We start from the raw sequence: 27,889 nt of genomic DNA, 5'->3' as shown, positions 1-27,889 counted from the left end.
AGGCCCCTCATGTAGGCAAACTGAACTTGGGAGCTGCAGAGCAATTCCCTGGCACACTCTGCTTCTTAGCCCCTCCCTTCAGGTGGTCTCTGTGGCCGGAAGATCAGAGTGCTTCCACTGAGCCACAGCTCATGCCGCCAACTCGGTTTCCCAGGCACCAACCCCCAGAGAACCACCTAAAAACCAGACTCGGGACCCTTTGGGGACAAGTCCTCAACTGTCTGACTTATCTTGGGGAAACAAAGACGAAAGGCAGCCTCTCACCAGCTCTTTGTACAAACCAACTCCTGCCAGTCTTGCAAAACCCCAATTAGGCATCAGAGGCTTGGGGCTGACACTAGATCACAAACTCAGATGAGCACGTAGATGGCCAGATGTGGACAGTATTTGGCGGCATAGCCAGGTCAAGAGCATCTCTAGAAAAGTGACAGTACCAAATATACCGAGTCCTGCTCATACTGAGCCCAGATGCAAGCACCTCCCTTGTACATCAGGCTCAGTCCCATGGCTCGCAGGAGCTGTGCAGCCTCCAGACCCTGTCATGTGGGTAGGACGGTCACTGCAGGCTGGGGATCAAGCCCAGCCTCCTCCGGGGCTCCCAGCCAGCCCTGTGCAACGCACATGCCTCAGGCTGCGTCCCACCCTGGTATCTCCAGCACTGGTTGTTGAGGGACAAATGTGAACGTAACTGAAAACTTTGTAAACTGGAACGCATAAAGTGGTGGGAATCTTCATTAGGGGTAAAACCCTATTTCAGTATTCACTTTAATTCTTCAAAGACAGCTAGAAATTTTCTTCCTTTAATAAAAAAATCCCAGACACACTTTGAAGTCCTAGACGAAATCAGCAACAGAAGGAAGTGAATCCCTGCACGGGAGCGCTGGAGAGCCAGCATCATCAGGAAAGCTCCAGGCTTCACACCTGACATTGTCAGGAGCCCGCCTAAAAAATAACTTACAAAACGCCGATTGGGAAAGACACAGCTGAACTGTTTTTTTCCCCTCAGGGGCAGCAGGGAACGGGTGACTACAAGTCAGTCCGTGAACTGGCTGCCTTGGGGGCATATTTCGGCATCAGTTCATTGATCTTCCGGATATAGTCAGACTTCTCTGCACAGCCTTTGCACGTCTCCCCCCAGTCATCCAGGATCTTCTTCAGCTCTTTCACGCGGAGCTTCTTCAGGTCCACTGTGCTCAGGTCGATCTGCTTGTCTGGAGGAGAGAGCAGGAGGGGAACCAGCTGGGTGGGGGCAGCCAGACCCCCCCCCAGTCCTGGGCTGGCTCACCCTGCACAGCCAAGCTGCCCCTTACACAGCCCTACTGCTAGGAGGGGGAGACAGTGCCCAACACATACAGCTGTGGGTGCCCACTGTCCCCAAAAGGGGGAACTGGCCGCATCTCAGGCTGGCAGTGTCTACCACAGACGTGCAGTGTTGCCCAGGGACGGAGCTGGAGGGCACATGGTCCTTACAGGAGGAACTGGCTCCCACTACCCCAGGTGCCTCTTACATGGTTAGGTGGAGGTCATGTCACTGTAGAACGACAGCTCCAGGGCGCCAGAGCAGACAGACTCCTCAGCCCCAATTTCCCACACAGGCGCTGGTCAGGCCCTTGAGCCAGCTTATTCTCCACGACTACTTGTAACCCCAGAGACCTTGAGCCAACTACCTCTCCTAGGGTCTCTCAGGAGACTAGGTATCCTTGACTCCAGTGGGTGAACACAGGCCCTCACGTCACAATGACATGCCGGCGCCGTTGACATTTTATAGACGAGGCCCATTCCTGGCCCTGGCATTTCCCCACCAGAGACCTACTCAGCAGGAGGGTTGCCACAGTGCCCCTGACTCCTGGGCTCGCCCATCTGGACACAGCACTTCTTTTCCTAATAACAGCCGCTGGCCTTCAGAGCTTGCAGCCGGGACAAGCCTATTAAATCCAGGGGATGTCAGACCACATCCCTCCTCTGCCCCGAAACCAACGTTCCCAACTTCACCGAGGCTAACAGATCTTCACCAACCTGTAACTGTAAGGCCCACCCGTCATGCCAGTGGCTACCTCTGCACTACCTATTTCCTCTTCCATTAGCTGTCCCCTTGGCTAATGCCCCACCTCCTTTGAAGTCTGCTGAAATGTCACCTCTTCAGTGAAACCTATTTTGACCTCCACCCACCATGATGCCAGACCCGCACCCTGCAGCCCCGCTTTTAGCACCTCCTACCAAAAACAGCTATATAACTCTCTCGCCACACGCTCTAGTTTATCACCCAGCTAGAAAGTAGAGTCCACAATGCCTGAGCTCAGAGGGTCCCATGTTTGTGAAACGAGGCCCGGCCACACTCACCGTACTTCAGCTCACAGATCTGGCCGTCCTTCTTCTTGAGCTTCTCACAGACCTTCTCCACGGGGAGGTGGTGGGCCAGGGGCTTCGATACCTCATTGATGATCTTGGTGGCTGCGTCGTCTGTGGCCCCAATGTAGTAGCACTGCAGCAAGAAAGGACACTGGTCTTCAGGAGGTGCCACTCGAGAGCTGTCTCTTCCCAAACATACTGACATCTCCAAACATCTTCTATGTCTGCCAGGCCCTCATTTTCCCAGGCCCCGCCTCCTGTCAGTGTAAACCCCTCTGATACATGCTGGGTCCCAGAGCTGAAACCCACAACATGAATTTAATAGTCACCAAGGTTCAAACCTTTAAATAGAGAAAACAGACAAACCAGACTGCCAGGAAATCCTAGCTACAAAAGCCATCGTCTCCCTAGGGCTCTTGTCCTGAATTCGGCCCTGGCCTACCCCGTGCACACTTTGTTTTCTGTCCTCACACCGGCCACGCTTGTTCTGGCCTCTGGGCACACACTGGCTGTTCCCTCTGCCAGGGATGCTCTTCCCCCACCACAAGGATGACCATTGTTCCTTAGACAGTGCTGACTGCTCTGTACCTGGCCTCTCTACCATATCGTGCTGGTCCATTTTCTTCATGACACTGACTCCTCTGCATCATGTCTGATTGCCACTTCTGTCCCCTGACATTCTCAGTGCCCAGCACAGAGTAGGTGCTTAATCAACACCAACAGGTTAAAAAAATATCTCCTCCAGAGAAAGCACTTGAGTCCCGCATCAGCTCATGGACAGAACTACTTCAGGCCTCCTGAACACACGGGTGGGCAGGGCCTCTCCTCCAGAACAGGGCCAGCAGGGGAGGGCCACCAGCTACTCACCAACCGATTCTCTTTGCCTCTTGCTTCGCGGCAGAACTTTATCAGTTCTTTTTCAATAGAGGATGGTGAGAATGTGACATCTCTGTCTTTGAGATCCTGGTAAAATCTTCCCAGATAAGAAACACAAACTGGAAAAGAAACGGGAGATGCTCAGTAATCACCCCGTCGCACCCCAACCCACCAGGAGGGAACTCCGGCAGCAATTTTAACAGGAGACACGGGGAGAGGTGAGTCTTTCCACCACCGGGTTTCCTCGGGTACCCACGGTTGACCACCCAGCTCCCTGGCACACGCAGGGCACGCGTCACCCAAGGCCCACAGACGGCTCCTCCCTGCCTCTTCCATAAAGTTGCAGCCGAGACTGACCGTGTCCTTGGGATGGACTTGTGACCTCCCAAGCGGGCCCACTGGGGCCAAGAAAACGACCCAAAGGCTGCTCATTTCCAAACACCACCCGAACCCCGGCGTGCGGCTCCGCAAGCCCACCAGACCGGGCCCGGGGCCACGGCCGCCCTCGGGCCGGTGACGAAGGGCAAACACTACGGCGCCAGCTCGGTTTCAGGCCAAGTTTTCAGCACGACTCAGTCCTAACTTTTCCTCGTCGGACCGACGTTCCGTAGCCCAGGGAATGTGTCCTCAAGGCCGGGCGTCTGCCTGTCCTCGGGCGGACCCCGCTGGGACCCGCCGCCGCCCCCACCCTTTCCAGTCCCTGCCCCTCGGGGCTTTGGTCCCGGTCGGCGCTGCGCCAGCCCGCCGCACCTTCGCAGTCGCCCGGCCGCAGCGCCCGGCTGCCCGGCAGCACGCTCAGAGCCAGCGCCACCGCCAGCCCGTGCGTAGCCCACATCCTCCTCCGCCGCCGCCGCCGCCGCCGCCGCCGCCCGACTGAACAGCGCCCGCCGCGCTGCGCTGCCTCCCAGGTCCCGGCCGTGCTCCGTAGCTTCCCATTGGCGGGTGGCCCTCACGCCCTCCCACACACCACGCTCCCATTGGTCCACGCGCGCCGGAGCCCAGACGGGCGGCTCCACGCTACCCTTCCCCATTGGCTGGTGGCTTCTCCCGCCCTCGGCCCTAGACAGTTGTCGGCCGCTGATTGAAGCAGGACCGGCTGCAGGAAGCGGCGGCGGCGGTCCGGTCGCCATCTTGGATAGGGGCAGCGGCTGGGTCGGAGGCGGGAGGCTGCAGGGGGACCCGCTGAACTGTTCCGGGCCCCACGCCCGCCGGGAAAACCCCGTGGACCTCCCCGCCCAGGGCCCCGACGAGGGGCGCAGGTCAGGAGCTCCGGGGTCAGCCGCGACCCAGCAGGGCCGGCAGGGTGCGCGGCCGGCCGCCGGCAAGGCTCGGAAGAGGTTTCTTTCCTTTTCCTTTTTATTTTTTTTAAACGATCACGTGGGTCGGGGAACCTGCCTTTGCCGAGCGCCTGCGGCGGCTTCGGCGCTTACGGGGCTTGCTGACCGCCCGCATTTCCTCGGCAGCCCGGGCACCCAGCGCTTGAGCCCCGGGCGACCCGAGTCGCTGTGTGCACCTGTCCTGGGAAGCGCCCGGGCCGCCTGGCAGTGGGGACGGACGGGGCCTGGGTTTGTCTCCACTCCCGGAGGAGTTCCCCGTTTCCTCCCAGCGGAGCGCTCAGGCCCCGGGCTGCGCGGGGCGCCCTGGGCAGGGTCCCAGGACGTCGGGACGCTTGGCTCTGCCCGGTGCAGGCGGATTTCTACGGGGCTAAAGGGGCTTGGAGCCCGGCGACAAGCGTTGCAGGGGGACCTTGTGCTGCCCCCATTCAGTGAATTCAGTGGTCACGTATCAGGTATCCATCTTTAATTCACATCACAGCAATCAGGGGAGTCGGGAAAGGGGGGAATCAAATGGCAGATATTTACATCTGAAATTCACATTACTTGTTGGATTTAGAACATGCTACCACAATATATACAGTAAAATACCTCTTGGGACACGACTAGTACAAATTTTTTTCTTTTAACTTTGCTTTCTGGTACAGGTAAGATCATTTTTAAACCACTTTTTTTTTGTTTTTGTTTTTGTTTTTTTTTTTAAACATAAATACACAAAAGAAATGGTTAGAAGTTATTTTAAATAAGCACAGAATGCCAGAGGTTAAAAACACATTTATAGGGCTGAATACCAATTGGACATCACGCTCTATACATTTTTTGCTCAAATTCCTGTACAAATACACAGCATTCAAATAGGTATTTACAAATAAGCTTGAAAGAATGAAAATCAGTTATTTCACAATCTTTTCAGAGGATTCTCATCTCTGGCCTCCCACTTCCCCTCAGCCTGGCTGATTCTCCAATAAAGGGATTTGGAATCTGTTCTTTTCACCCAGTAGGGAAAATAGAGAGCAAAAACCACCTGGCTCACCTTGCATAAAGGCAGGCCAAGTGAAGCCACACTGCCTTCCTTACCCTCCTGTGCCACCAGGAGAGAAGGTAGATGTTCTTACGTGATGACTGCCTTGTCCAGGGATTGAGGTTCAGAAGTGCCTTAAAATCTGAAGATACTCTCCTAAGAATCAAATCCAAACTAGCCCCCACCCTTCTAACACTTGTGAACACCAGTGGTCCAGGCCTGCCCTCCGAGGTCCAGGCTGCCATGACTGACCACTCTGCCCAGAGTCATGCTTCCAGTAGCGGAAAGGACCCACACTGGTGATACATACCTCCAGATGCCTGAAGGTAATGTGGCCCTCTATCTTTCCTAATAGGTTACTTGCTGGCATTCCTGTTAAACAGCTGGTGTTTGTTTACAAAAGAAAAACACCCTGACCATGGTCTTGTCTGGAAAGAGGGCTATGGGGAAAGGATGGGAGCTTGGGCTCAGGGCCCGACCATAGAGGTCAGACAGGCCAGCAGAAGAGTCGGGAAGAACACACCTGCTCAATGAAGAGAAGGCAGCCTTGTCACCACCAAAGTTGTGACCTCAAGCAAAAGAAAGAAAAAGTCTACAGACTTTTTTTTTTAAAGTAACTTAGAAGCACCCTGGTAAAATACCATTACCTCCCCACCCTGTCCCCCCAAATAATAAACCAAGAGGAAAATCAGTGCCCTGACCTGAAAGTTTTCTATAAAGATTCCACTGCGCTCTGCCCAACAGACTGGGGAGGCTGGAGAAACTGCCCTCCTGCCTGCCCTGAACCCTGAGTGGTGGTCCCCACGGCCCGGGGCAGGGGCCCAGCACTTGGCCACTGGGAAGAGGATAATTCTACCTGTGTGGCTCTCTGCTTCCAAAAGAAGCTCTTTCCCACCCTGCTTACCCAGGAGCTCGCTGAACCTGACTATGAGTCCTCAGGGCTTGGAAGCCTGGCTGGGCAGCCAACCCCACTGCTCAGAGGTAGTGCTGAAAATCCCTGATTCAGGAGCTGGATGACAGGCATTCTGGCCACTTCTGAAACCTCAGGATTTCCGGCCCCTGCCACACATCAGTCTCACTCCTATACCAGCTCGTCTCTCAACACGTAGGCTCCTGGGCCCTGGGGAGGAAGGTGGGTAGTCCCTCTGGTTCCACATGCCCACTCAAGCCCCAGACGGTGGAAGATAACCTCTGCAGATCCATTTGCCAAGGGAGCTCCTGTAGGGCATGAGGTGTATTTAGAGTGGAAGGGAGCAAATGGGCAGAAATAAAAGCGATGGGAGGGAAAAATCCAAGACAGCTGGAGGGCAGGACTGGCGGGTGGAAGCCTGGCAGTGTGCCCCGGGCATGCAGTTAGGCCAGGTCACATGCCCGAGCTGGCAGGTTAGCCCAGCCAGCCCCTCAGTTGCATACTCCTGGATGAAAGGAGGCAGGTGGGCAGGCATTTGTGCAAAACGGCTTATAGCCCCCTGTCCACCTGTGACATGTAGTCCACGTGGTCCACACAATCCCTGAATACGACCATAAACTCTTCTGTCCACACTGCAAAAGAAGAGGTCCCTAGTGCAATTTCCATTCTTCTGTGCATCTCTACCCTGGAGGGAGGGCCTGGGCTCCTATCCCAGACCCTGTAAAGCTGCAAAGCGATTCTGTCTGTGCAATATCTCCATATAGCTCCACGTGGTCTGGAACTGAGGAACAAAGCATCTACTGCACAAAGGGAAGAAAGGAAAACTCAAAGAAATGGAAACGTAGAAACAAAAAGAGAAGCCACAACCCTCATGCTGCTGCAGCCTCTGTACATGGCAACACACAAGTTCACGGCAGTAGAACTTAGACTCGTAGACTCGGGTGGTTCTCTCCTGAGTGCCAGGCCTCTCTGGCTCCCTGGGGGAGACCTGCTTTGTAGACCTGGAATGGTTGGGCCAGCTGCTTACTGAGGGCGGCGTCCCAGCCGCCTCCCTGCCCCTCACTGCTCCCCTCGGCCGTGCTCCCAGGCCATGCGGGCCTGCTCTTCCTTGATGCTCCCAGGAGGCAGTGAGGCCTTGCGGTGCAGGCCCCGAGGCCTGTCAGCCTCTTCACGCAGCAGCACACCCTCGTCATGCTCCAGGGCTGGTAGGCGGGGGTGGTAGGGCTTGGGTGGCAGCGCAGGCGGGTCCATGGGGTCCTGAGGGATGACACATCCCGGGGCTGAGTGGCTTCGGCATGGCTGGGCCTTGATGGAGTCCAAGACGGCCGACTCGGAGAGGCTGTAGTGGACAGGGAGGTAGGGTGGCTCAAGGTCTTCGTCAGCATTCCAGGCCTGGCTCGGCATGGAGTCCATGGTGTCGGTTCGAGGTGGGGCCTCTGAGGAGTGCCCAAAGTTACTCTCGCTTAGGGAGGACACACCGCTGCTGGCACTGCCGGACAGCGTAGAGTTGCTGCCGTCCAGGCCTGACTGGGGGCTGGTGGGGGAGGCCGGGATAGGGTGCAGAGGAGACTGCAAAAGAAAGGGTGGACATGTTAGAATCCCTCTCCCCATATAGGCTGGCGGCCACCGTGTGATGAGAAGACCAAGCTGCTTATTAATGAACTGTAGCAACCCTCAGCAGGAGTTTTGTTTCTTCAGCAGCAGGCCCCATTCTCTCTGGCCCCAACAAGCCCAGGGAACCCCAGAATGACCTGCATTAGTGGGCCAAAACATGGCCCTGCCCTCGCTGCTGGGCTTGCGTCCCCTGAAGCCAGGTCCCAGGCTGCGGGCTGTGGGCTGGGGTCTGACACAAGGGCTGGGTCATCAGGCCAGTTGGGAAGGGCAGAAAGACCCTTGGGTGGCCATGGACCAGATGAGTGCATTCTGCTGCTAAAATCTGTGGTCAGTCAGTCTTTTCCAACTTGCAGAAAAGTGAATGAGTTTTTCTGGAGAGCTTTGGTGCCTGATGCTTCTTGCTTTGACTCGACTCGAGGTTACAATACTCTGCGACCTACCACAGGACTGTGTCTTTACCTCTTGACCAGTGGCGTGCTCATACTCATGGTGTGGCCAGAACCCCAGCATCCCCCGCTTGTGCTTGCGGCCCACACTCTCTCTAGGACTCTCTGCCCCAGGCCCCACTGCACTGGGTGCAGGACACCCTGGCCAGGCGGGGCTCTCCGGACAGAGGGGCAGGGGAGGGCTCGGGTTTGTTCTGTGGGCCCCAGGGGCTGTAGGCCAGGTGAGATGGCTCATCCCACAGCCTGTTGGGCTCTGGCTTCAGTACATTACCTTGCGCAGGGTCCGGGCAGGGAGGGCCGGGGGGGTGTCACCCAGGGGGTGGTGGAAGGCGTCAAAGTGTAGGGAGTAATGACCTGCAAAGGGAACAGAAACCAGCCTCAGCAGGAGCACATCTGGGCTGCACACCAGCACGTTGCTGGGCAGACGTGGGAAGAGTATCCTGGGAACCCTTCAGCAATGAAGGCCACAGAAAAACCTCTTTTCACTGGAGTTCTCCAAAACACAGGCTGTTGGAATAAAAGACACCTGTGCTACACAGGCGGTCAGGACGGTCAAATTGTGTCAGAGCTCGTGGAACAACAGGCCACAGGCAGTGGCAGGTCTCCGGTTGGCTGCCGGGCGATGACAGTTCTGTTGTCTTCAGCCGCCCTGGTTGGGAGGCCCTCACTGAGCTCCCCTGCTGCACTTGGAAGCCTTACCGACCCAAAGCCCAGCAGGGTCCTTCCTGTGGTGGGGATGGTTTTTCCTTGGCTGAGTCAGCCCAGTGAATGGCCCGTCTTCTCAGCCTGGAGGGCAGCTGCCCTTGCCCCTGAGCAGAGTCGGAGACCAGGGACTATTTGGGGACCCTCTGGAAGTCTTCTTACCATGCAGCAGGCTTCGGGGAGGCACTGGGGGGGCCAGGATGTGCCCCATGTGGGCAGACAGGAAGGGCTGGGCCTCTCGGGCTCCGCTATCCAGGCTCCAGCTGCTGGGGGCTGCTGGCACCGCTGAAGGGTGGAAAGAGATGGCATGAAGGAAGTTACTTCTTGAGCCATGCTCTGGGAGAAGCCCGTCCTACGGTGTATGGCTGCTCCAGGTATGTGCTATGTACCCAGTACTCGTGGGAGTGATGCCAGCCCCTGGGGCAAAAAACACTGGCCAAGCAAGACACCATGGCTCTTAGGAGGGAGTGGCCAGGGACAGAAGCCTCTTAAGAAGATGGCCAGAGTGAACTGATGTCTGAAGAGCACTCAAGATGAGGCAAGCGGGGAGAAAGTGCAGTAAGCAGTGAATAGCTGCAGCCTCTGGGGTTTGCCAGGAGGAGAAGAGAGAACAGAAGAGCACGGAGCAGGCTCACAACACTGAGAGAGGAGAGCACGCGGGCCACAGAGCTTCTCACCAAGCCAAGAGTTGGGTCTGTCCTACTGCCTCAGCCCAGGGGAAAGCGGGGAGCAGCATGGGCAGGAGGCAGACTGCTCTTAGAGCTAGTGTGCAGCCAGTGAGTAGGCAGGAGCTGCCCCCCAAAGGGCCTGTGGTAATGTACAAGCTTTGCCCATTCTCGTTCTTTCTGTGGCCACTGTCTGGGTTTGGCATGCACAGGGATTTTCTAGGCCAGGATTGGTATTCACTGTGTCCAATGGAGGGAAGAGTACAATGCCCAGCATTTGTGGCCCAGGTCCAAATGGACCTGCTGTATCCTGAGAGAAGGTTGGGCTAGGGAGCCCGTGGATGCTTTGGGGCACGTAGAAGCCTAGTTTCTGGCACCCACATGCCATGGATGACGGGTGGAGCGGGCTCTAGACAAAGGGAAACACAAAGTGTCCACCTATGCTAAGGAAGAAGTCCAATGCCAGAATACAGGCCTCTCAGCCACAGCTGGGATGCGTGACTTCGCAGGTGAGAAGAGGGGAGGAGGAGAGGAGGGATGGCTGGACCTTGGGGTCTGAGGGTGCCACTCTGAGGAACAGCAGGGGACACGTGAACCTGTTGACCAACTCCTCCTGGAGAACAAACCCCACCGAGAAGAATGAGAACCTTTCTCTGATGGAGCCAGTCAAGCAGTCTCCCTTCCGGGCTGTGGGCAGCCGGGAGGGAGCCCACACCCTGGGGTCCACTCACTGGCTTTGTTCTTGGGCAGTCTTAGCGGAGGCGAGCCTGACTAGGCTGGGGCTGGGTTCTTCCTGCTCTAGGTACTGAGTGGGGATGCCAGGGCCTCATGGGGCCTGAGAGGCTCTGGGAGGGAAGCAGCTGGAGTGTGGCCTTCAAGGAGGATGTGGCCAGGAGGGGCTGGCCCGATGTAGTCCAGGGATAAGGTGGTGACATCCGTCCTCTTCTTCCTCACCGGTCAGGAGCTGGCGTGAGCTTGCAGCAGAACATAGGGCTGAACTCCACTATGTAAACCACCTCAGGTCTAAGGATCGCTGTCTCACGGGATGGTTGATGGCTAGTGGCAGGAGGGACAGCGGGGCAATGACTGGGTGGGAAGGCACTCAGCTGTTGCCCGAAGAGAGGAAAGGATTCTGAATCTGAAGATATCAGGTGGATCCCACCAGAAGGCCTCCTCAGAGAGCCTGGGCCATCTCGAGAGTAGGACAGGCCACCCTCACAGGCTCTCTCCAAGATGCAGCACGAGCCTCCTGTCCTCAGCACTGAAGCTCCCTCTCTCTAAAAAGGAAAGTTCCATCTCCAGAAGAAGCCACCAAATTTCATGGAATAAGAAGCGTGGAGGTGGGTCTGGGCAGTTTCCCCAAAAGGGTTCTGACAGCCCAAGATCTCACATGCACATCTAGACCCTGAAGAATTGTAGGGTTGCAGAAGTTCACCCACGAGGGCCCAAAGGGACTTGCAGCCAGAACAGCTATGGCGGAAGAAAGCTGGCAAGGCTGCAGTGGTTTACAGAGGGGACCTGTCCGAGCCTCTCCATGGGAACTGGGAATCATCGAGCTCACCCTGCAGCAGTGAGGCCAGCGGGTGTTTGAGGCGCAGCACAAGTGCACTGGGGCTGCTGGAAAATCTAAGATGCAATGACTTCTCCTAGAAGAAGAGGGGCAATCCCCACTGTGTCCCCATTTCTTTCTGTTATCGGTGGTCCAGTGCACAGCCCGCGGCCCCAAGGGCCCCAAAGTCACTGCCCGGCAAAGGAGGATTATCTGCAAGTGAGAAGTGGAGTCCTTATGAGACTCAGGATCATGGTGACAAGAGAATGGTGACAAGTATGCACAGTTCCTGCCCTGGAGGATCGAGGCAGAGACTTGTGGCCATTACTCTGGCCTGTGTTCCCACCAGGCAAGTGCTGGCCTTCTGGCGTGGACACGCTTGCTCTGGGCTCAGCCTCTTCTGAGACGACCCGCTTTCCTTCTCACACCCGGGACGGTGTGTCCAGCTTCTTGCTGCAGCCTGGTCCGAGCCCTGACGTTCTTCTGTGTCCCGTCCGCACAGAGTCCCGGCCTGGCTCCCAGGACCCATATGACCTGAGCCCACCTGTGCTCTTGGCTGGTTCTGAGATTGCTCCACATCTCAGGGGAAGAAAAGCCACTGTGGGTTCTGGCCGCCGAGGCCACAGGGGCACTGTGACGTGGGGCACAGGTGCGGGGGTCCAGGTAAGCTGCGTGATTTGGGACGTGCAGCCTCGAGGCTAGGAAGGCATCCTCTGCAGAAGCTCCATGCCCTTTGCAGTTGGGCACCCAGTGCTGAGGCCTACCAGGCACTGAGCTCGTGGACACAGGTACGTCCTCCGTGATGAGCAAGGGAGGACCAGTGACAGTGGGCAGAGCAGACAGCACTTGGTGAGGTGCAATGGCAAATGACGACAGTTTGGGAGGGACATGTGCTGATGGGACAGTAGGTTGTATTCTTGGTGGACTGAAAGTGCTGTAACCTCCAACAGATGGAGGAGAGGGGAGGGGAACCTACAGGGTGATAGGCTGATATGGGGTCAGATTGTGTGTGGCAGGCAGGCTCAGCAGCGTCCCCTCTGTGTCAAAACTAACTCAGGCCTCCATGTGTGGGACTTTGGGCCAGGGTCACGGGGTCCAAGCCTGGTCCCTCCATCAGGGTCACGGGGTCCAAGCCTGGTCCTTCCATCAGGGTCACAGGGGTCCAAGCCTGGTCCTTCCATCAGAATCATGGGATCCAAGTCTGGTCTTTCCATCAGGGTCACGGGGTCCAAGCCTGGTCCTTCCATCAGCTTGCTGGAGCAGAACACAGGCTAGGACTCCACTATCTAAGCAGCTTCTGTTCTAGGGATTTCCCAGTCTCGTGATATAGTTGATGAGCTGGCAGTGTGTAAGATGGACTCAGCAGCTGCTGGCCAGAGGAGCCACAGGACTGGACTCCCTCAAAGTGCCCAGGGCCTCCCTTGCAGAGCACTGTCTTCGGGAAACTCACTGTGTTATGGCCTGTCCTTCCCAGTCTTTTTGGGGCTTGCTTGGCCGTAGGCCTGTTCTGAGCAATAAGGAGAGGTCCCTGAGGGCCCAAGTTGAGAGGGACCAAAGGGGCTACAGGGCCTGCTGAATTCTGGGGCTGGTTTGGCGGTACCCAGGGGAGTGGTTTTCACACAGTAGCCTGAGTTTCCATAAAGGTGGGCTCAGAGCAGGCGGCAGCCAGGCTCTCTGGGGTGGGTGCTGGGGAGGGAGAGAGACAAAGTTGTAGCATCCAAACCAAACATGGGTTGAACACTAAGCTCAGGAGTTGATGAGGCATGGGTGTTGGACGGTGGCTGGGCCTGGGCCAGCTGGTGCTCAGGGACAAAAGTCAGATGCTCGGGATGGGGGCACACATGGGGGGAGGCCACCTGGGAAGTAGAACAATACCTTTTTCAGCCAAAGACAGATTGGGGTCACTGCAGGGTTTGCAGGCTCCGACCACTTGCTGGAACAGGGCCCGCTGGAAATTTGGCAGCTGAGGGAAGGAAAGAAACATCAAAGAGGGTGAAAACAACTAGTTACACCTTGTGGGGCAGTGCTGTGGGCCACAGGAGCTAGAACATTCCAAAGTCAGATGGGCGAATCCAAGCAGTGGTACAGCTTATGCTTGAGATGTGCTGGGAGCAGCAGGCCAGCCCAGGGAGGGCTGCCCAGTGCTATCCGGCTCCGAGTGCTGCCATGAGCCCCACTGGAGGCATCGACCTCTGGGGTCTGCCGGGGCTCCAGACTATCTCGTGCACGGCCAAGAGAAAGGATACAGGCGCCTTTCCTAACTGCATTCTTCTGTCCTGCCAGGGAGACACTGGCAGGAAGGACTTAGGGGCGAATTTAACCTCCTGGAGCTCCCCGCCACAGGTCCATGTTAGCACTGAGGATGGGGGAAGAGCAGCACTCGAGCCTAGAGTCAGACAGGACTATTTTGATGGGCAGCTGCCAAACAGACCTGCTCCCTTCACCTGACAGGACTGATCGAGCACAGGAAGAAGGTACCATGAGAAACTCCGGGCACTCTGGGACTAGGTAAGTTGCTTAGAGGTGACTTTCATGGACTCTGATGGAAGGACAGGGAAGGTTGGACGGGGGAGGGGTTAGGCCCTGTAGCATCTGTTCAAGGCCCCCAAGTAGGATGTTTGGAGAGCTGTGCAAATGGTGTGGAGAGGAGTGCCAGTAGGTAGTGAAGGGCTTCAGGTGGAAGGATGGAAGGATGGAGGGATGGAAGGATGGAGGGATGGAAGAGACCAATGAAGGTGCCCTTCACACACACAGGGAGGAAAGACATCCTTAGACCCACGTCCACCATTGCCTTCTTGGAACAGGAAAGAACGAATTTCTTCTGCCATACTGTTTTGGGACAAGGAGTTCAGAAGGCTGGTCAGAAGGACAGATAGCCACACAAGCAATGGTGGTTCCAACCCTGCCACCATTCTACCCACACTGCACTCCGTCTGGATTGCTGGTCTTCAGATTCGCTGCAGGCCCCATCCAGGAGCCTGAGAGCCTCCTGAGTGTCTTTCAGGGAATGAGGAAGGCATGGGGGACAATGCCGAAAAGCCCAGCAAGGACGATGAGGGAAGCCCAGACCGACGTCCTGGCTGCAGAGGGCGGCCGGCAGGCTGGGGGTACTACCTGTCCATTCTCCAGCACAGCCGCCGGGTACATAGCGCTGCTCGGCCGGTCCCGGCGTGTGGGCAGCAGCAACATCATTTCCCGGGCGTGGCGGTACTTATCTGGCAGAGAGGGAGAGCCTGTAACCAATGAGAACAATCACGCACAGCTGACAAGCCACAGATGGAGCGTCCAGTGGACAAGCATCCCCGGGGCCAGGGGAGCAGGGTAGGCGCCCCTTGCAGTTGGGGTGAGGATGAGCTCAGCAAGCACAAGAGGAATGAAACAGTCTGGTGGTTAGATGGTGCTGGGGGCTACACCCTGCATCCCGGCTGAAGATGTGCTGGGGTGATGCTGACCCACGGACAGACCCTCTCACCAGGCTCGGAGGCCCATCGTGAGCAGAGGTGAAGACTGGGGGGAGACCCTCGAGGTCCCTGCACCCAGCACTCTCGGGAGACGGCTGTGACCTGGATGCTGGGCCCTCTCAGGGGGCCCAGACCAGCTTGCAATGAAGCCATCACACAGAGACAGAGACACTCAGGTAACACAGCAGCACAGTTCTTAACTTGACACACTTACCTTCTCCAGACACCATGGCCCTGTTCTCAGCTAGCTCCCACCACCTCTTCCCAGAGGATCTTCCCTCCCAGATTCCAGGCCTCCAGCGTCTGGGCTCTGCCTTCCTGGCCATTCTACTGCAGCCCTAGAGCCAGACTGGCTGGGCACCAGCCCCTTGCACCCAGGTGCCTCCGGGGTTTTACTCTGAGACTTGCCCTTCAGTGAACTCGGGGGCCATGGGACTTGTCTGGGGTTTGTGGGGCTTTAATCCAGGCTCGTGAGTTAACTTGGTTTGTGCTCTTCTCTTGTGAGGCCTCTGTGGTCCACCCTCTGGTCTGAGGGACTGTTATGGAGGTCAGCCCATGCCAGATGTGGCAGCCCAGTCCCCATTCACACACGCCATAGCTACAGGCCCAGGAACCTGTCCACCCATGGTCCTCGAGGGAACCTTCCACAGAACTAGTGGAATAACTTGCTGGCTTTCCTCGGGAATGTGGAAGGCCCTCCAAATGGGCACCACTCATGGTACCAGACAGCATATCTATAGAAATTGGTGGGGTCATGGCAGGGTCACGTAGACCCCAGCGCCCCCGAAGTGTCCACTGGAAGCCTCTTTCTGGCCCAAGTGCTTGAAATCCCTCTCTGCAGTGTGCTCTAGTGAAGCCAGAGAGCTGAGACAGCCCATGGAGGGGCTCCTTCTGAGAGGTGAACCTGCGGCTCCGGCAGCTGTCCCCGAAACCCAGCGTCTCTGTGGCCTTTCTTTGAGTGCACAGTGCAGGGCTGGTAGAGCACAGCTAGAAAAGGTCTGCAGCCAGCTTGCCCCAGCAGTCCTTGAGAAATTCCTCTTGTACTCATTTCAGTCCAAGAAGATGAAGCTTGAATACTGTGAGGAAGTCAGTATAATATACACCAGTACTGCAATTATTCTTTATGTGAGCTTCTTCCACAGAGGCTCTCAGCAATCTTACTTGTAGGACCTCAGGGCTGGCTTTAAGACCTAGTCTTAAAACTATCCTTCACTGATAAAGGAACGAGGAAAGTATGCCTTTGTGGACAATGTTTTGTTTTAGAATCTGAGGCAACCTCAAGCAGGTTCTAAAATCTGCTCCTAATCCTTTTGACTTCTCTAGTGCCTTCCCAGCCAGAAACTTCCTGAGCCCTGCCAGCCCCGGCTCTGGACAGGGCTACCTTCCATGGAGCACGCACAGAAAGCCATACAGCACATTTACACCAACTCAGCTATGTCACGCTCACAACCAGTATGCTGGCATGCGGGTGACACAAGGCGCATTGCCCTTCTGAGGCTGGCCGTGGTCACTGACCCCACAAAGCTCAGCCTGGCTCACCAGGCAGCCCCAGATCTGTGCACTCAATATTCTGACACATACGGGTGGCTATGATGGAGAGAAGCAGCCTGCAGGCCCCAGGGCCCTGAGGATTGGTGCCCATGTTCTGGAGGCCCCTCTGGTGCTATTATAAAGGGGTGCTCTGTGCTACCACGAAATGTCCCACTCTATCATCTCAGTGCCCTCCCACTGCCCTCTGCCCTGGGCAGCCAATCCCATGGTAGAAGAGAGTGATGGCTACTTTTCATGAAACCATTTAAACTGTTTTTAAACTGACACAAGGGCTTTTGTGTCACAGAACTTTAGAGCTACTTGAGGTGCAGTCTGGTGAACCTCAGGGAGGCTGAGTCCCAGCATGACCTAGCTATTCAAGGAGGATCCATGCAATCCCTACATTTCCTAGTCCTGATCATTCTTTGACCACCAGGGGGAGCTGCCAACCTACAAGACTTGAGATTGTACCTTTCAGGCCATTCAGCTTGAAAGCTGCCAAGCAACAGGGACCACGGCAGAGTGTCAATGGGCACGGCCACGAAGGCCACTGGTGTCACGACCACTCCTGGGAGTGGGGTAAGTGACTCCAATGTGAGGGCTTCTCCAGAACACCTTCTCCATGAAAGCCTTCTCCTCACCCAGAATACCAGACAGAACCCCAAAAGTATGAGCCACTCCCTCCCTCTGGGCCCCCAGTGCACCTACTACTGTGTTTACTGCAATCTTCTTCTCTGATATCCGCTCAGTCTTCTGTTTTCTCACAGGGCCTGACACTGGGCCTCATCTCGTACATATTTTTTTCCAGATGGGCCTGAGCTTGGATGTTGTAACCAAGTAACTTCCTGCTCTTTCTTAATTGCCTCCGTCCTTACCACCTACCACCATTCCCTGCTTTGGGCCCAATTCTATTTCAGCATTTTGTTTACTTTTGTACTTTATGTCTGAAAGGGAAGAAATGTCCAGGAAGGGAAGGGGCTTCTATCAGTCTTTATATGGTATTCTGGAATTTGACCATTGTGATAGCTTGTCTTCAGAGCACTTGCCTTCCAAAACACACATGCCACTTCTCTCATGAGGTGGAGTCTCATTTCCCACCTTGGGGTCTGGCTTGGCCTTAGTGACTTGATTAGCTGACAGAATGTGGCAAAAAGGACATTCTGGGACTTCCAAGCCTGGGTAATAAGAAGCCTTGCAACTTCTGCCTGGGTCTCTTGGAATGCCTGCTCTGGGGAAAATGAGTGGCGTGCTGTGAGAAGCCCAAGCCACTCAGCTGAGCAGTCAGCTGAGCTTCCGGCTGCCAGCCACTATCAACTGCCAGCCACATGAGTGAACCATCTCAGCTGTCCAGCCTAGGTGAGCCCCAGGCGACACCTGACTATAAGCTCGTGAGAGACGGCAGTTAGAATTTCTCAGTGAGCCCTGTTAAACCACAGAACTGTGAGTGATAACAAATGGCTGTTTTCGGCCACTGAGTTTTGGGGGGTGGTTTATTATGCAGCAATAGATAACCACACCATTTGAAATAAACAGGATTACTTCCAAACAGGGAGAAAATAATTTCTCTCTGCAACTCTGATGATGCAAGAGCCATGCAGATTCCTCCTCCCGGGGCACTCGTTAAAAGCTTGATGAGTGAACAGATCAGTAAGTGGTTAGCTGGAAGGACAGAGGTAGGAACGCCAGCCTGTGAGGTCCCCAACGGTGCCTCTGTTCTCTCCAGGCAGAGTGAGTACCAGGCACAGCTTAGAGGAAGTGTCCTAACAATGTCAGAGTGGACTTGAGCTAAAATGTCCATCCTTTGTGTCCTTCTGTTATCAGCAATCATGGTCCAGATAAAGATTCAGATACGGCTGCGTGTATTTTAGAGACTGTTCAGGTTAGGAAAGAAAACTGCACGACAGATTATATTACAAAATCTGTTTCTGCAGCTCTACTCAGGAGCATTTACCTTAGACGCTGCAAATGCTGACCTCCACTGTAGCATTCGTGGCTAACTTCTCAGGATTTCCTTCCCTTTTAGACCTCAAGCTATCCTTTGTAACACAAACCTTCTTCATAACACAGATCACTGTTTCTTATGTTTGCAGCCTTCACACAGCGACACATCTTCTGTAACATTTGTCTTCTCTAATGCTAGCAGTGCCTGCTTCCAAATGCTGGCTCCCCTTTTCTGAGAGCCACAGCCCATGTCAGGAAGGAAACCTGGGAGTGCAAAGGGTATCAGACTGAAAGCTGGTGAGTGCAGACTTGATCAGATTCACTTTGGCCCTGAAAGGGTTGGATGGCCTTTAGGCCCCTTCACTGGCCCTGCTTCTTCCACAGGAAATGAGGGGTTGGGCCGGATGCTTCAGGTGAGTCTGTGACTACCTGTTGCAACCTTATCCTCTGTCAGCTGAGACTTTTCCCAGTGGGTCCCTCATCTCTCCATCACTTTACCCCTGTTCTCTCCATCACTCCTACTGTGGGCCTTTGAAGAGATTTTTTTCCTTAATGACTCTCCATGTCACAAAGGAGTGCTGTTTCTCTTTGTCTTCATAATAACGAGAAGGATAAAGACACCCCATCCCTCTGAAGGCTGGAAGCAGCAGCAGTGACTGGCTGGCAAGCTCCGTCTACTCTCTTCTGTACGGGTCTGCGTGGCCAACCCTGGATGCACTAAATCTTAGTCACCACAGCTAACTTCTATTCTACTGCAAATGTTCCTATCTACAAGGACAGAGAGGCAAATTTCACTGCAGGAACTACAACCAGAGTGTGAAAAAGAGGCTGGCTCTCAGAGAACAATATTTATCCAACTGAGTAAGAAGTCAAGCCAAATTTGGTGAAGTACATAGCTTTTTGCAGAGCCATCTCTCCTGATTAAGCCTTTCCCAGCTGAACAAAGCTTTTTTGGTTGTTGTTACTGTTTAGAATAACATTTTCCAGGGTTAATTTTGGCCTTCAAATTTAAATTTTCATACTTTGTCATGTTTGATTCCTCAAGATAAGCTCACTTTTGCCTTAATTTTGATCTTTATTTTTGTAAACATTTCAATGGAAAAGAACTGAGCTTTCTTCCAGGCTGTGTCCTCTTACGGAGGTGGAGAAGTGGAGGTTGGCTACCTTGGTGGCAGCTGCCACCAGTGCTGACAGCAGGGTCTGATGCCAGCTAGGGAGAGGTCTGGAGGTAGGGAGCCCCAAGTGCTTAGTACTGAAAGCACAGAAAAACATGCTCTAAGCCACGGGGCTGCTTTCAGAGATATAGCCACAGATGAGAGGAGAACAAGTGGGGCTCACGAGGCCCATTCTCCTCCCTTCTCCAAGCAGAGCCCTGCCATCCTTACCTCGGGCACTGGAAGGGGCAGAGGTTATCATCTGGGATGGTGCTGAGTGAGTGGAACTCAGGCTGGAGGAAGAAGGGCTTGCCTGGGACGATGACAGAACAGACACGTTGGTGACTGAGCCCTGGTACCTGGGGTTGGGATACGCGAGCTGCAAAGGGAGAAAAATCAGCAGGACAGAGGTCTGAGTGGCCAGGATTGGAGGACTGGCCTAGACTTGACTTCTTCATGCCATGAGGTGCCCAGACCTGGTGACTAAGGCTGTACCCTGGGCCCTGCTGGAGACCAGGCTGGTGGCCAGTGCTACGGGTCACCCATACCACCCATGGAGCCAGGCCATTGGGTGGATTCTAGTGATGGTGCCTGTGGAGGAAGCAGGTCTTAGCCATCAGGAATGCCAGGTGGGAGGGCAATTTGGCAGAGGGGCTTGCCCACGGGATCTGTAAGAGCAGCCAGGACTACAGCTGGATTTCCTTCTGGGAAATAAAGCCTGGGAACTGTGGCATGGTGGGGTGGTGGGAAGGCAGTGCTGCTGGCTCTAAGTGTTCTGGGCTCAGTAACTGGAGAACTAGGCCGGACGTCTACCCTCGGACCAGACCAGCCAGGGGAGAGGTGAGTCCCCCAGGGATGATGTCCCACTGTCCTGGGACAGCTCTGGTACCTGCATGTGGTGGTAAAGGTCCTCGGGGGCCTCGCCCATGGAGCTGTCACCCAGCATCACCACGTTTCCCGCTTCACTAGATGCGTGTGAGGAGAGAGAGGATGATGAATGGCCGCCTGTGCCCATCAAGTTCATGGGGCTGTGAACAAGAGTGGGAAACAGGGAGGAGTCAGGCCTGGAGCTGAGAAACCTTGCTAGGTGGTGGGGGACAGTGGCACGGGGGTAAAAACAGTCATCCCCAGCATTAGCCACCACTGGTTTGGAGGGTTCCACAGCTAACGCTCAGACCCAGCTGAGGCCTGGGGCCGTCCTGAAGCCCACCTGCTGCTCAGGGGCCCTGGTCTGGGACGGTAAGTAGGCTGGCACAGGCTCATGGCCACCCCGTCTGATGTACTTTCTCAGTTAGGAGGAGTAAAGAGATACGCTGAATCAGGTCACCGATCCGAGGTCCCCCTTGCTATGGATGTGAATCTGAGCCAGTGGCCACCCTCCGCTGGTCAGGGCTGTTTTCCTGGTATGGGGAAGCTATGACCACAGCCAGCTGTGGACCACCTCTGGCCTCGCTTCCAGGTCAGCAGCTCTCTGCTATCCTTGTGAGGCAGCCCCTCGCCCATTCCCTCTTCACTTGCTGAGTGCCCACTGTGTGCTGGCCTGCTGCTCACACTGGAAAGCAAACCTAAGTGACCAGGCGGGGGAGCTCCTCCCTGGCCTGGCCTTCCTGCCCCAGAGGCTTGGAGTGTGCAGCCAGGACTCCTGAGTTCAGAGCTGCCACACCTCCATGTCCATTCACCATGTTGCTCTCTTCCGAAAACCCGACCGGTGATCCGCATTCCCCGTGGGATCACGTCTCAGGCCTGATGAACAAGACCCACTCAGAGCTCATCCTGGCCCCCCTCCATGTCCTGGAGTCCTGCACTTCAGTCACTTGGCTCTAATGCAGTGCTGACCAGACCGGCTGGTTCACATCCTGAGGTAGGGTTTCCAGGCGGGAATTCCCACCTGTTCTCAGGCATTTTCTTCGCTTTCCCGTTCCTGAATCCCCAGAGAAGTTGGTTGGGAAATCGGGAAAATCGGTTCCTTGAACCCAGTAACACCCACAGTGGGAAATAAACGTACTGCTCACAATGTATCTCTTAGACATTTTTCCTATTTATCGCTAGGGTTTCCAGGCAGGAATTACCACCCGTTCTTGGGAATTTGTTTTTGCTTTTCCGTTCCCAAATCCCGAGAAAAGTTGGTCAGGAAATCAGGAAAATCGGCTCCTTGAACCCAGGTGGTTGGTAGTATCGGCCGTCATTTTGTGGAAACGATTCATCGTGGAGAACAGAAAACAGTTTATATCTCGGGATTCGGGAACGGGAAAGTGAAAGATATTCCTGAGAATGGGCGGGAATTCCCAACTGGAAACCCTATCCTGAGGCATCCGCACTGTTTGGATCTTGCTCCATCACCTTCCTAACCCTACTCTTTTGTACGTAGTAGACTTCTACTTATCCTTCAAGACTCACCCAAATGCCCCCTCCGCCGGGTTCCCACAATACTGTCCTGTCACCCAGGGTGGCTGGGTACAGAGTGGGTCCCTGTGTACATGGGTAGGAGGGCATGTGAATACATGCAAACACTTATGTCGCGCTGCCTTGCTCTGTCTGACCTTTGACATTCAGACTTCCCTCGGTGGAGGGGACCATCCCCAGCCCCAAGGTCGTACCTGTGCCGGTGGGTCATCTTGATGGTCTCGGGGCTCATGGGGCTGTGGGATGCTAGGACATTTCCCCGGGGGGTGCTGGTGCTGGAACATGCAGGACTTAGCTTGTCCAAACCTGGAAACTCCTGTGGAGAAATGAATGCCCCTTCATCAGAGAGTACAAAACAAATAAGTAATTAACAGCTGAGAGGAAAGAGCAGGCTGGTGGTGGAAATGTAAAAGAAAATAAACAAACAAACAAGAATCATATACTGGGGGCTGAACTAGGACTGCTGACTTCTTTTGAACAATGGCCTCTTCACAATGAAAACACCCTCCTGACCAGCGAGCCCAGACCAGAGGCCAGGAGGCCCCGGGCTGACCCACTGAGAGAACACATCTGGAAGAGGCTGACGTTGGTCTCAGTTCATAGCAGTGTTTCACTGGCTTCCTCGCTACAGAATAAGCAGAACCAGAGCCGGGAGCGACGAGAGAAAGAGGTGCTTATCAGCTATCAGTCAATGGCGCCCCTTACGTAAGGACTTGGGTTGGGTTTTATTGGGTTGCTAAATGGACCAGCTCTTAGCAACCTGGGTTAAGATGTCTGTGACACAGTTTATGGGGAGACAGGACACAAAATCCTGATGTAAGTAATTGAAAAACAGCACAGTTCTATTTTAATATAATTGAATTCTCATTAAGTTTGTAGACATCTTAGCAGAAACTTGATTCCAGACTCTCCTGGGTGACAGCACATTGGTTTGTGTCCCTATATGTGACTGAGGAAACAAAGCACAGCTGTCCAGGTTTCATCAAGACCTTCCCAATCTGTGGGTCCTAAGTCCACTGAGAAGGTTTCTAATCTTGCCCTAAAGAAGCGGCAGGTTTCCTACCCCCTTCACCCAAAGCATGCACAGGTTGAAATGTGCTTCTGCAGCTGGACAGGACACACTTCCACCTGTGCCCTAGACACCCTGACGAATGTGAGCGAGCATTGTGTGCTTTTGCTGCGGCGACTGACAGCCTGCCTGGCGGAGAATCCCCAGTGGCCAGGCCCTAGCCTACCTGGGTCACTTGCTGTGATGGAGAAGTTTGCACACAGCAAAGACCAGCTGAGCCGGCAGGAGATACAGCGGGATGACAGAAAATGGAATACCTATCAGTTCAGCGACACTTTACTAAACGGACATCCTGATTTGCAAGGGGGAAACATAAAAGACTTTTTCTGCATGTTTCACCTTGAAATACCAAGGGGGAATCATTACAGAAACAAATTTCAGGCTCTGTGGACGCTCCTCTGGAAAATGAGCCCACTTCTCAGACTACAGCCAAGCTTCTTTTTCCCTTTTTGCATTCTGCGCTGTCCACACTGTACAGGGACAGGCTGAGAGTCCCTCTCAGGCTGAGAGGGACCGAGATGACCAGACTCTCCAGCCTCCAAGAACAAGGCATCAACCCCAACAGGTCAGGCCCACTGAGTCAGTGGCCCAGCCTCGCCGGGGTCTCTGTGGCCAGTGATTCCCCAAAGGGGAACTTCGTGTCCTCGACGGCCTCACCCAATCCTGGCCAGCTCCACATCCCTTGTGTCCCTGCTTCTTCTACCTAGTAGTCCTGGGTAATGAGAAGAGAGCAGCTGGTAACTGGGCTCATACCCCTTGACATCTGGCAGTCAGCTGGTTTAGCAGAAAGGCTTCTCTAGAACACACTTGAAGTCAGCCCCATGGTTGAAAATGGGGTGAGGGTATGTGAACAGGGGTTCAAGACCACCTGGACCTTATAGTCAGCCAGCCAGTATTCCCTGTAAGACCACCGAAGGTAAGCTAGTCCTGGAACACAGGCCCTGCTTCTGCTTGTGTGCATGAGTCCTGCCGTGGGGGCCTGAGGGCCAGGCCAGAGTTAGGGAGACCCGCTGGGTCCAGAGCCAGCCCAGAACTGGCCTGACCACTCCTCCTTGCTACCAAAGCTTTCTCAGATGTGAGCCTGGGTCACAAGACATGTTGGAGGAAGAAGGGGAGAGGAAAGGGAGGGAGCTAGAGGGGAAGGGTAGAGAGAGGGGGGAGGGAGGGAAGAAGGGAGGCGATGGAAAGGGAGAGGGAGAGGGAGAAGGAAGAAGAGGGGAGAGAACAGGCTGGCTTAGGCTATGCCGTACCTCTTTAGGTTCTTGGGATGAAAAATATCTCCAAAGAGATCTCTACATGTGGGCCACATACTTTAGCTCTTTCTTCCTCAGATGAGAACCTCTCTTCACCAGCACAGTACCTTGAGAAACGTTCTTTGCTCTTGATTCTAACTGCTCCTTAAGGAGGGAGTGAACGAGGGGACCCTGGGCATCCTTCCCCTGGATGAACCCACCTCTGCGGTGGAGACAGCTTTCCCTTCATATCCCTACCCCCTTTTGGTTGCACAGGTCTAGAGGGAGTGAGTCCTGCTTTGATCTCAAACCCTTCTGAGTGACAGCAGGGCAGGGCAGGGGGCAGCTTACATGGTAGAGACTGGCCCGCATCATTTGGAACTGATCGATCAGCTTCTTATGTAGAGGGCGCATTTCTGGGTGCACGAACTTCTCATGAACTGCCAGCCCGACTCCAAGGACATGGACCTGACAGGTGACAGAGAAGGCCACTCTGTGAGCCAGGGAGCAGCCTGACAACAGCAGCCATCCTGTGCATAGCCTTTCCCTTCCGGCGATGGGCCTCCACGCCCCACAGACATACCTGCTCCTGCATGAGGTCCTTGAGCTGCGCGATCTTCTCAGCATCGCCTGGGTGCTTAGTGATGTAATCTTTATCAAAAAAGGCCTGAGAAAGGAAAGGCCAAGTCAGGAAGACTCTTCCCAGGACTACTATTTGAATGGGACCCAGGAGGCTTGAGTCTGAAGGTGCCACCCGCAAGGCAGCCGGGCTCCCTCCTCACTGGTACACGCACCAATGCACCTCTAATCTGGCCTGCTTGAACCTCCTGCAATCACAGGTATCTTTTTTGTGTCTACAAGGCTCTGACGGTGGCCAAATCACCTCAGCCTGCATGCTAGTCCCAGTCCTTCATGGCACCTGGATGGGCTGGGTAGGGCAGGCGGGCCGGTGGACAGGGAGTCGGGGCTAGTGTCTCGGCCAGCCCACAACTCACTTCTTGTGAGAGACTGGGCTCCAGGGCTCCTCCTGGAGGCCACTTCATATCCTTCCATAATCAGCCTGATTACCCATGTGGCGGAGTTCAGAGAATAAAAAGGAATGCCCCCACCCCCCGAGCTGTGTCACAGAACTAGGCAGTAGGCGAGCTTAAAGCCTCATCCAGGGCCATCCTCAGCCAGGGCATGGCGACTTGGGAAGGCTGTCCTAGGAAGCGGGAATGTCGGGAATGGCCAGAAAAGGGGCCGAACACTTTGCAGCCAGGCTGCCCTGTGGGCGAGCTCACCTCCTGGTAGCGCGCGATGCCCCCATTGACCGCTGCGTCGATGACGCCATTCAGACACATGCTGAGCAGGCTGACATTGCCGTGAGCCTGCTTGTGCTGATACTGGCCGATCAGGGCCCGCAGCTCCTGGTTCTTATTCTCCACCACCTGGATGGCATTCTCCAGAGGGCTCACCTCCACCTGGGGCACACAGCACACGGTGTCGTTGCAGGCCCAAGGACCAGTGCTGCCTCACCAGTCCTGAGGGCAGGGATCTGAGAGCTAGGGTGCGGCCCCCTGCTCTTGTTCCTGTGGACTGGAGTCCCTGGCCCTTTCTAATGCTCTCTGCTGATTTGTGGGCACTGAGAAGGGCAGCAAACAGTGAGCACCCCAGTCCCGAGGGCAGAAAATAGTCTCACGTGTAAATTGGGAGACTGAAGATACCTGTGGCCTAAGGGTCAAATGACAGCGAGGACTGTGACAGAAGGTGTACACAGCCCCCGGCGCAGGACTGGCCGGCGAGCCGAGGCCAGGCAGGCCAGAGCTCCCTATTCTCCAGTCCTTAGAGAAAGGGCTCCAAAGCCAGGGCTGAGGGGGCAGCTGTGAAATCAGTCCCAGGTGAAACATGGCTCACCAGTTCCCTCCTCTCCACTTCGAACCACCGAGAGATGCCGGGCAAGCTGTGTGTCAGCGTCAGCGTGGTCCGCTCGATCCATAGGCTCTGCAGGGAAACACGGGTGGGTGCAGGCCGTTAGCTGGGTCTGTCACACCCTCCTGCCCGAAGGATGAGACAGCGCCGAGCTCCCGAGAAAGTGGGGCTTGCCCTGGCGCGCGTAGCCTTCCTCCATTTGTTCACCTTGAATTCATTCTCCTTGTCCTTGGGGCCTTTGTGAAAAGGCCTGTCGTACCGGAACTTCCTCACATTGTTGACCCGGTAGAAACTCTTGACGCGATCTGGGACCCTGTCCATCTGTAGGACATCCACGTAGTCTGGAATGGGCGTCACTGCATAGATCTGCAGGTCTGGGCAGGAAGTGAAGGGGAAACCCAGGCTGGCCGAAGAGATGGACCTAAGTGGCTGACCCGTGTCACCCCCAAAGGAGAGAAGAGCATCTCGGGTGGATCAGGCCCCGGCAGTTAGACCCAATCTCCTTATCTGCAGCCCTGCTCTGGCGGCGTGTCTCCTGAGCACTCAGCCAAGCTGACATGGCCATAGCCAAGTGTTCTCAGGGGCCCTTTGATTCAGAAGGGAAGAGGGGTCAGGAGAGTACAGGTGGCTCCCCACAGGAGTGCGAAAGGTTCTGGGCCTGCCTATTGCAGGTAAACTGGATTCATTGTAAAACGGCCTTTTAATAAAACACTCTGTGGGGTCTTTGTGGAGAGCTAACACTTGGGAGTCCCCCCCACCACCCTGGAACAGGCTTGCCACGGTCATGGTAAGTGTCATGAGCCTCCAAGGAAGTGGTGTGAGGCGGCGAGGGCAGGCTGGCGTTTGCATCCGGACTTCCGAGTGCTGCCAGCACTCCCCAGGTCCTTCCCCATCCCGCCGCTTCGGTCCTCCTGACAAATACCGGGTACAGTAACAGATGCAGCAGGGCAGAGAATTGGCAGTGTCCCTGTGGCAAGAGTCCTGGTGGAACCCCAAAGCACCCTGTAGAGGGATTGCTCCTGGCTGCCTATGAAGGCCCCTCACCGGGCAAGGTGGGACAGATAAAGGTCCCGCCGAGGCCCTGCTGATGACGAGGCCCCCCATGGCTAAGGGCATGCCAAGTGCCCTTGTTAAGTGTGGGCATGGGGATGAGGACATACTCTGGTTTGGGGTGTACGGGTAAGTTGGCCTATGAGGCCGGCGACGTGGCACAGGGGCAGCTGACTGGGTGCACCTCACTCCCCAGGGCCCTGGCCCTCCTCCCCCACCGAGTGTCGAAAGATACACTGGGCATCACACTGCAAGATGGTGTCATCAGGGTGGTTGGGGTGCTGCATGGCGACGGCCTGTGGGAACTCGCCGAGCATCCGCTGCTGGAAGGCCTCCAGCCTCTCGTAGTCGTGGCCGCGGCACACGTACTCTTTGTTCTGTCACAAACAGGAGAGCACACTATAGTGTCTGCAGTCCCCATGTCCACACGCGTCACCCAGACATGTGCTAGGAGCCTCGCGGCAGGCCTGGGCACAGCACTCAGTTTCTGTCCTGAGGGACATGATGGTCAAGAAGAGACAGGGAAAGAAGGCAGAATTGCACTGTGGTATGGCAGCCCGGGGAGCGGGGCACAGGCTGCAGGAAGCTTGGAGGAGGGGAGCACCTTACCCAGGATGGGGTGCAAGGTGGGGGGTTGGGACTTTGGAAAAAGTCATGCCTGAAAAGAGTCCT

General features: G+C 55.3%; 2 protein-coding genes across 6 annotated transcripts in view; both read right to left on the bottom strand.

The window, feature by feature from the left end:
- Positions 1-778: 778 nt before the first annotated feature.
- MANF (mesencephalic astrocyte derived neurotrophic factor) lies at positions 779-4,145 on the bottom strand. Its single transcript, XM_081071819.1, has 4 exons — positions 3,976-4,145; positions 3,217-3,344; positions 2,341-2,482; positions 779-1,211 (listed from the first exon to the last, which is right to left on the bottom strand). The coding sequence occupies exons 1-4, from the start codon at positions 4,058-4,060 to the stop codon at positions 1,027-1,029; spliced, it is 540 nt and encodes a 179-aa protein (XP_080927945.1). The 5' UTR covers positions 4,061-4,145; the 3' UTR covers positions 779-1,026.
- An 865-nt stretch (positions 4,146-5,010) lies between these two features.
- Positions 5,011-27,889, bottom strand: part of DOCK3 (dedicator of cytokinesis 3) — a 297,859-nt gene continuing 274,980 nt past the window's right edge. For 3 of the 5 annotated variants that reach the window (XM_081071637.1, XM_081071635.1, XM_081071638.1), the window contains 14 exons: positions 27,453-27,594; positions 26,375-26,541; positions 26,153-26,239; positions 25,540-25,719; positions 24,840-24,923; positions 24,608-24,724; positions 22,150-22,271; positions 20,442-20,580; positions 19,784-19,931; positions 14,581-14,699; positions 13,342-13,429; positions 9,415-9,537; positions 8,822-8,904; positions 5,011-8,059 (listed from right to left, as the gene is read on the bottom strand). In XM_081071637.1, the coding sequence (XP_080927763.1) occupies positions 7,550-8,059; positions 8,822-8,904; positions 9,415-9,537; positions 13,342-13,429; positions 14,581-14,699; positions 19,784-19,931; positions 20,442-20,580; positions 22,150-22,271; positions 24,608-24,724; positions 24,840-24,923; positions 25,540-25,719; positions 26,153-26,239; positions 26,375-26,541; positions 27,453-27,594 (2,109 nt within the window). In that variant the 3' untranslated portion in view covers positions 5,011-7,549. The remainder of the gene's footprint in view (positions 8,060-8,821; positions 8,905-9,414; positions 9,538-13,341; positions 13,430-14,580; positions 14,700-19,783; positions 19,932-20,441; positions 20,581-22,149; positions 22,272-24,607; positions 24,725-24,839; positions 24,924-25,539; positions 25,720-26,152; positions 26,240-26,374; positions 26,542-27,452; positions 27,595-27,889) is intronic. The other 2 variants (XM_081071634.1, XM_081071636.1) reach the window with 2 other exon arrangements.

The sequence above is a fragment of the Rhinolophus hipposideros genome (genome assembly GCF_964194185.1).
Source record: "Rhinolophus hipposideros genome assembly, chromosome: 14".
NCBI classification, from domain to species: Eukaryota; Metazoa; Chordata; class Mammalia; order Chiroptera; family Rhinolophidae; genus Rhinolophus; species Rhinolophus hipposideros.
This window is presented reverse-complemented; position numbering and strand designations above follow the sequence as displayed.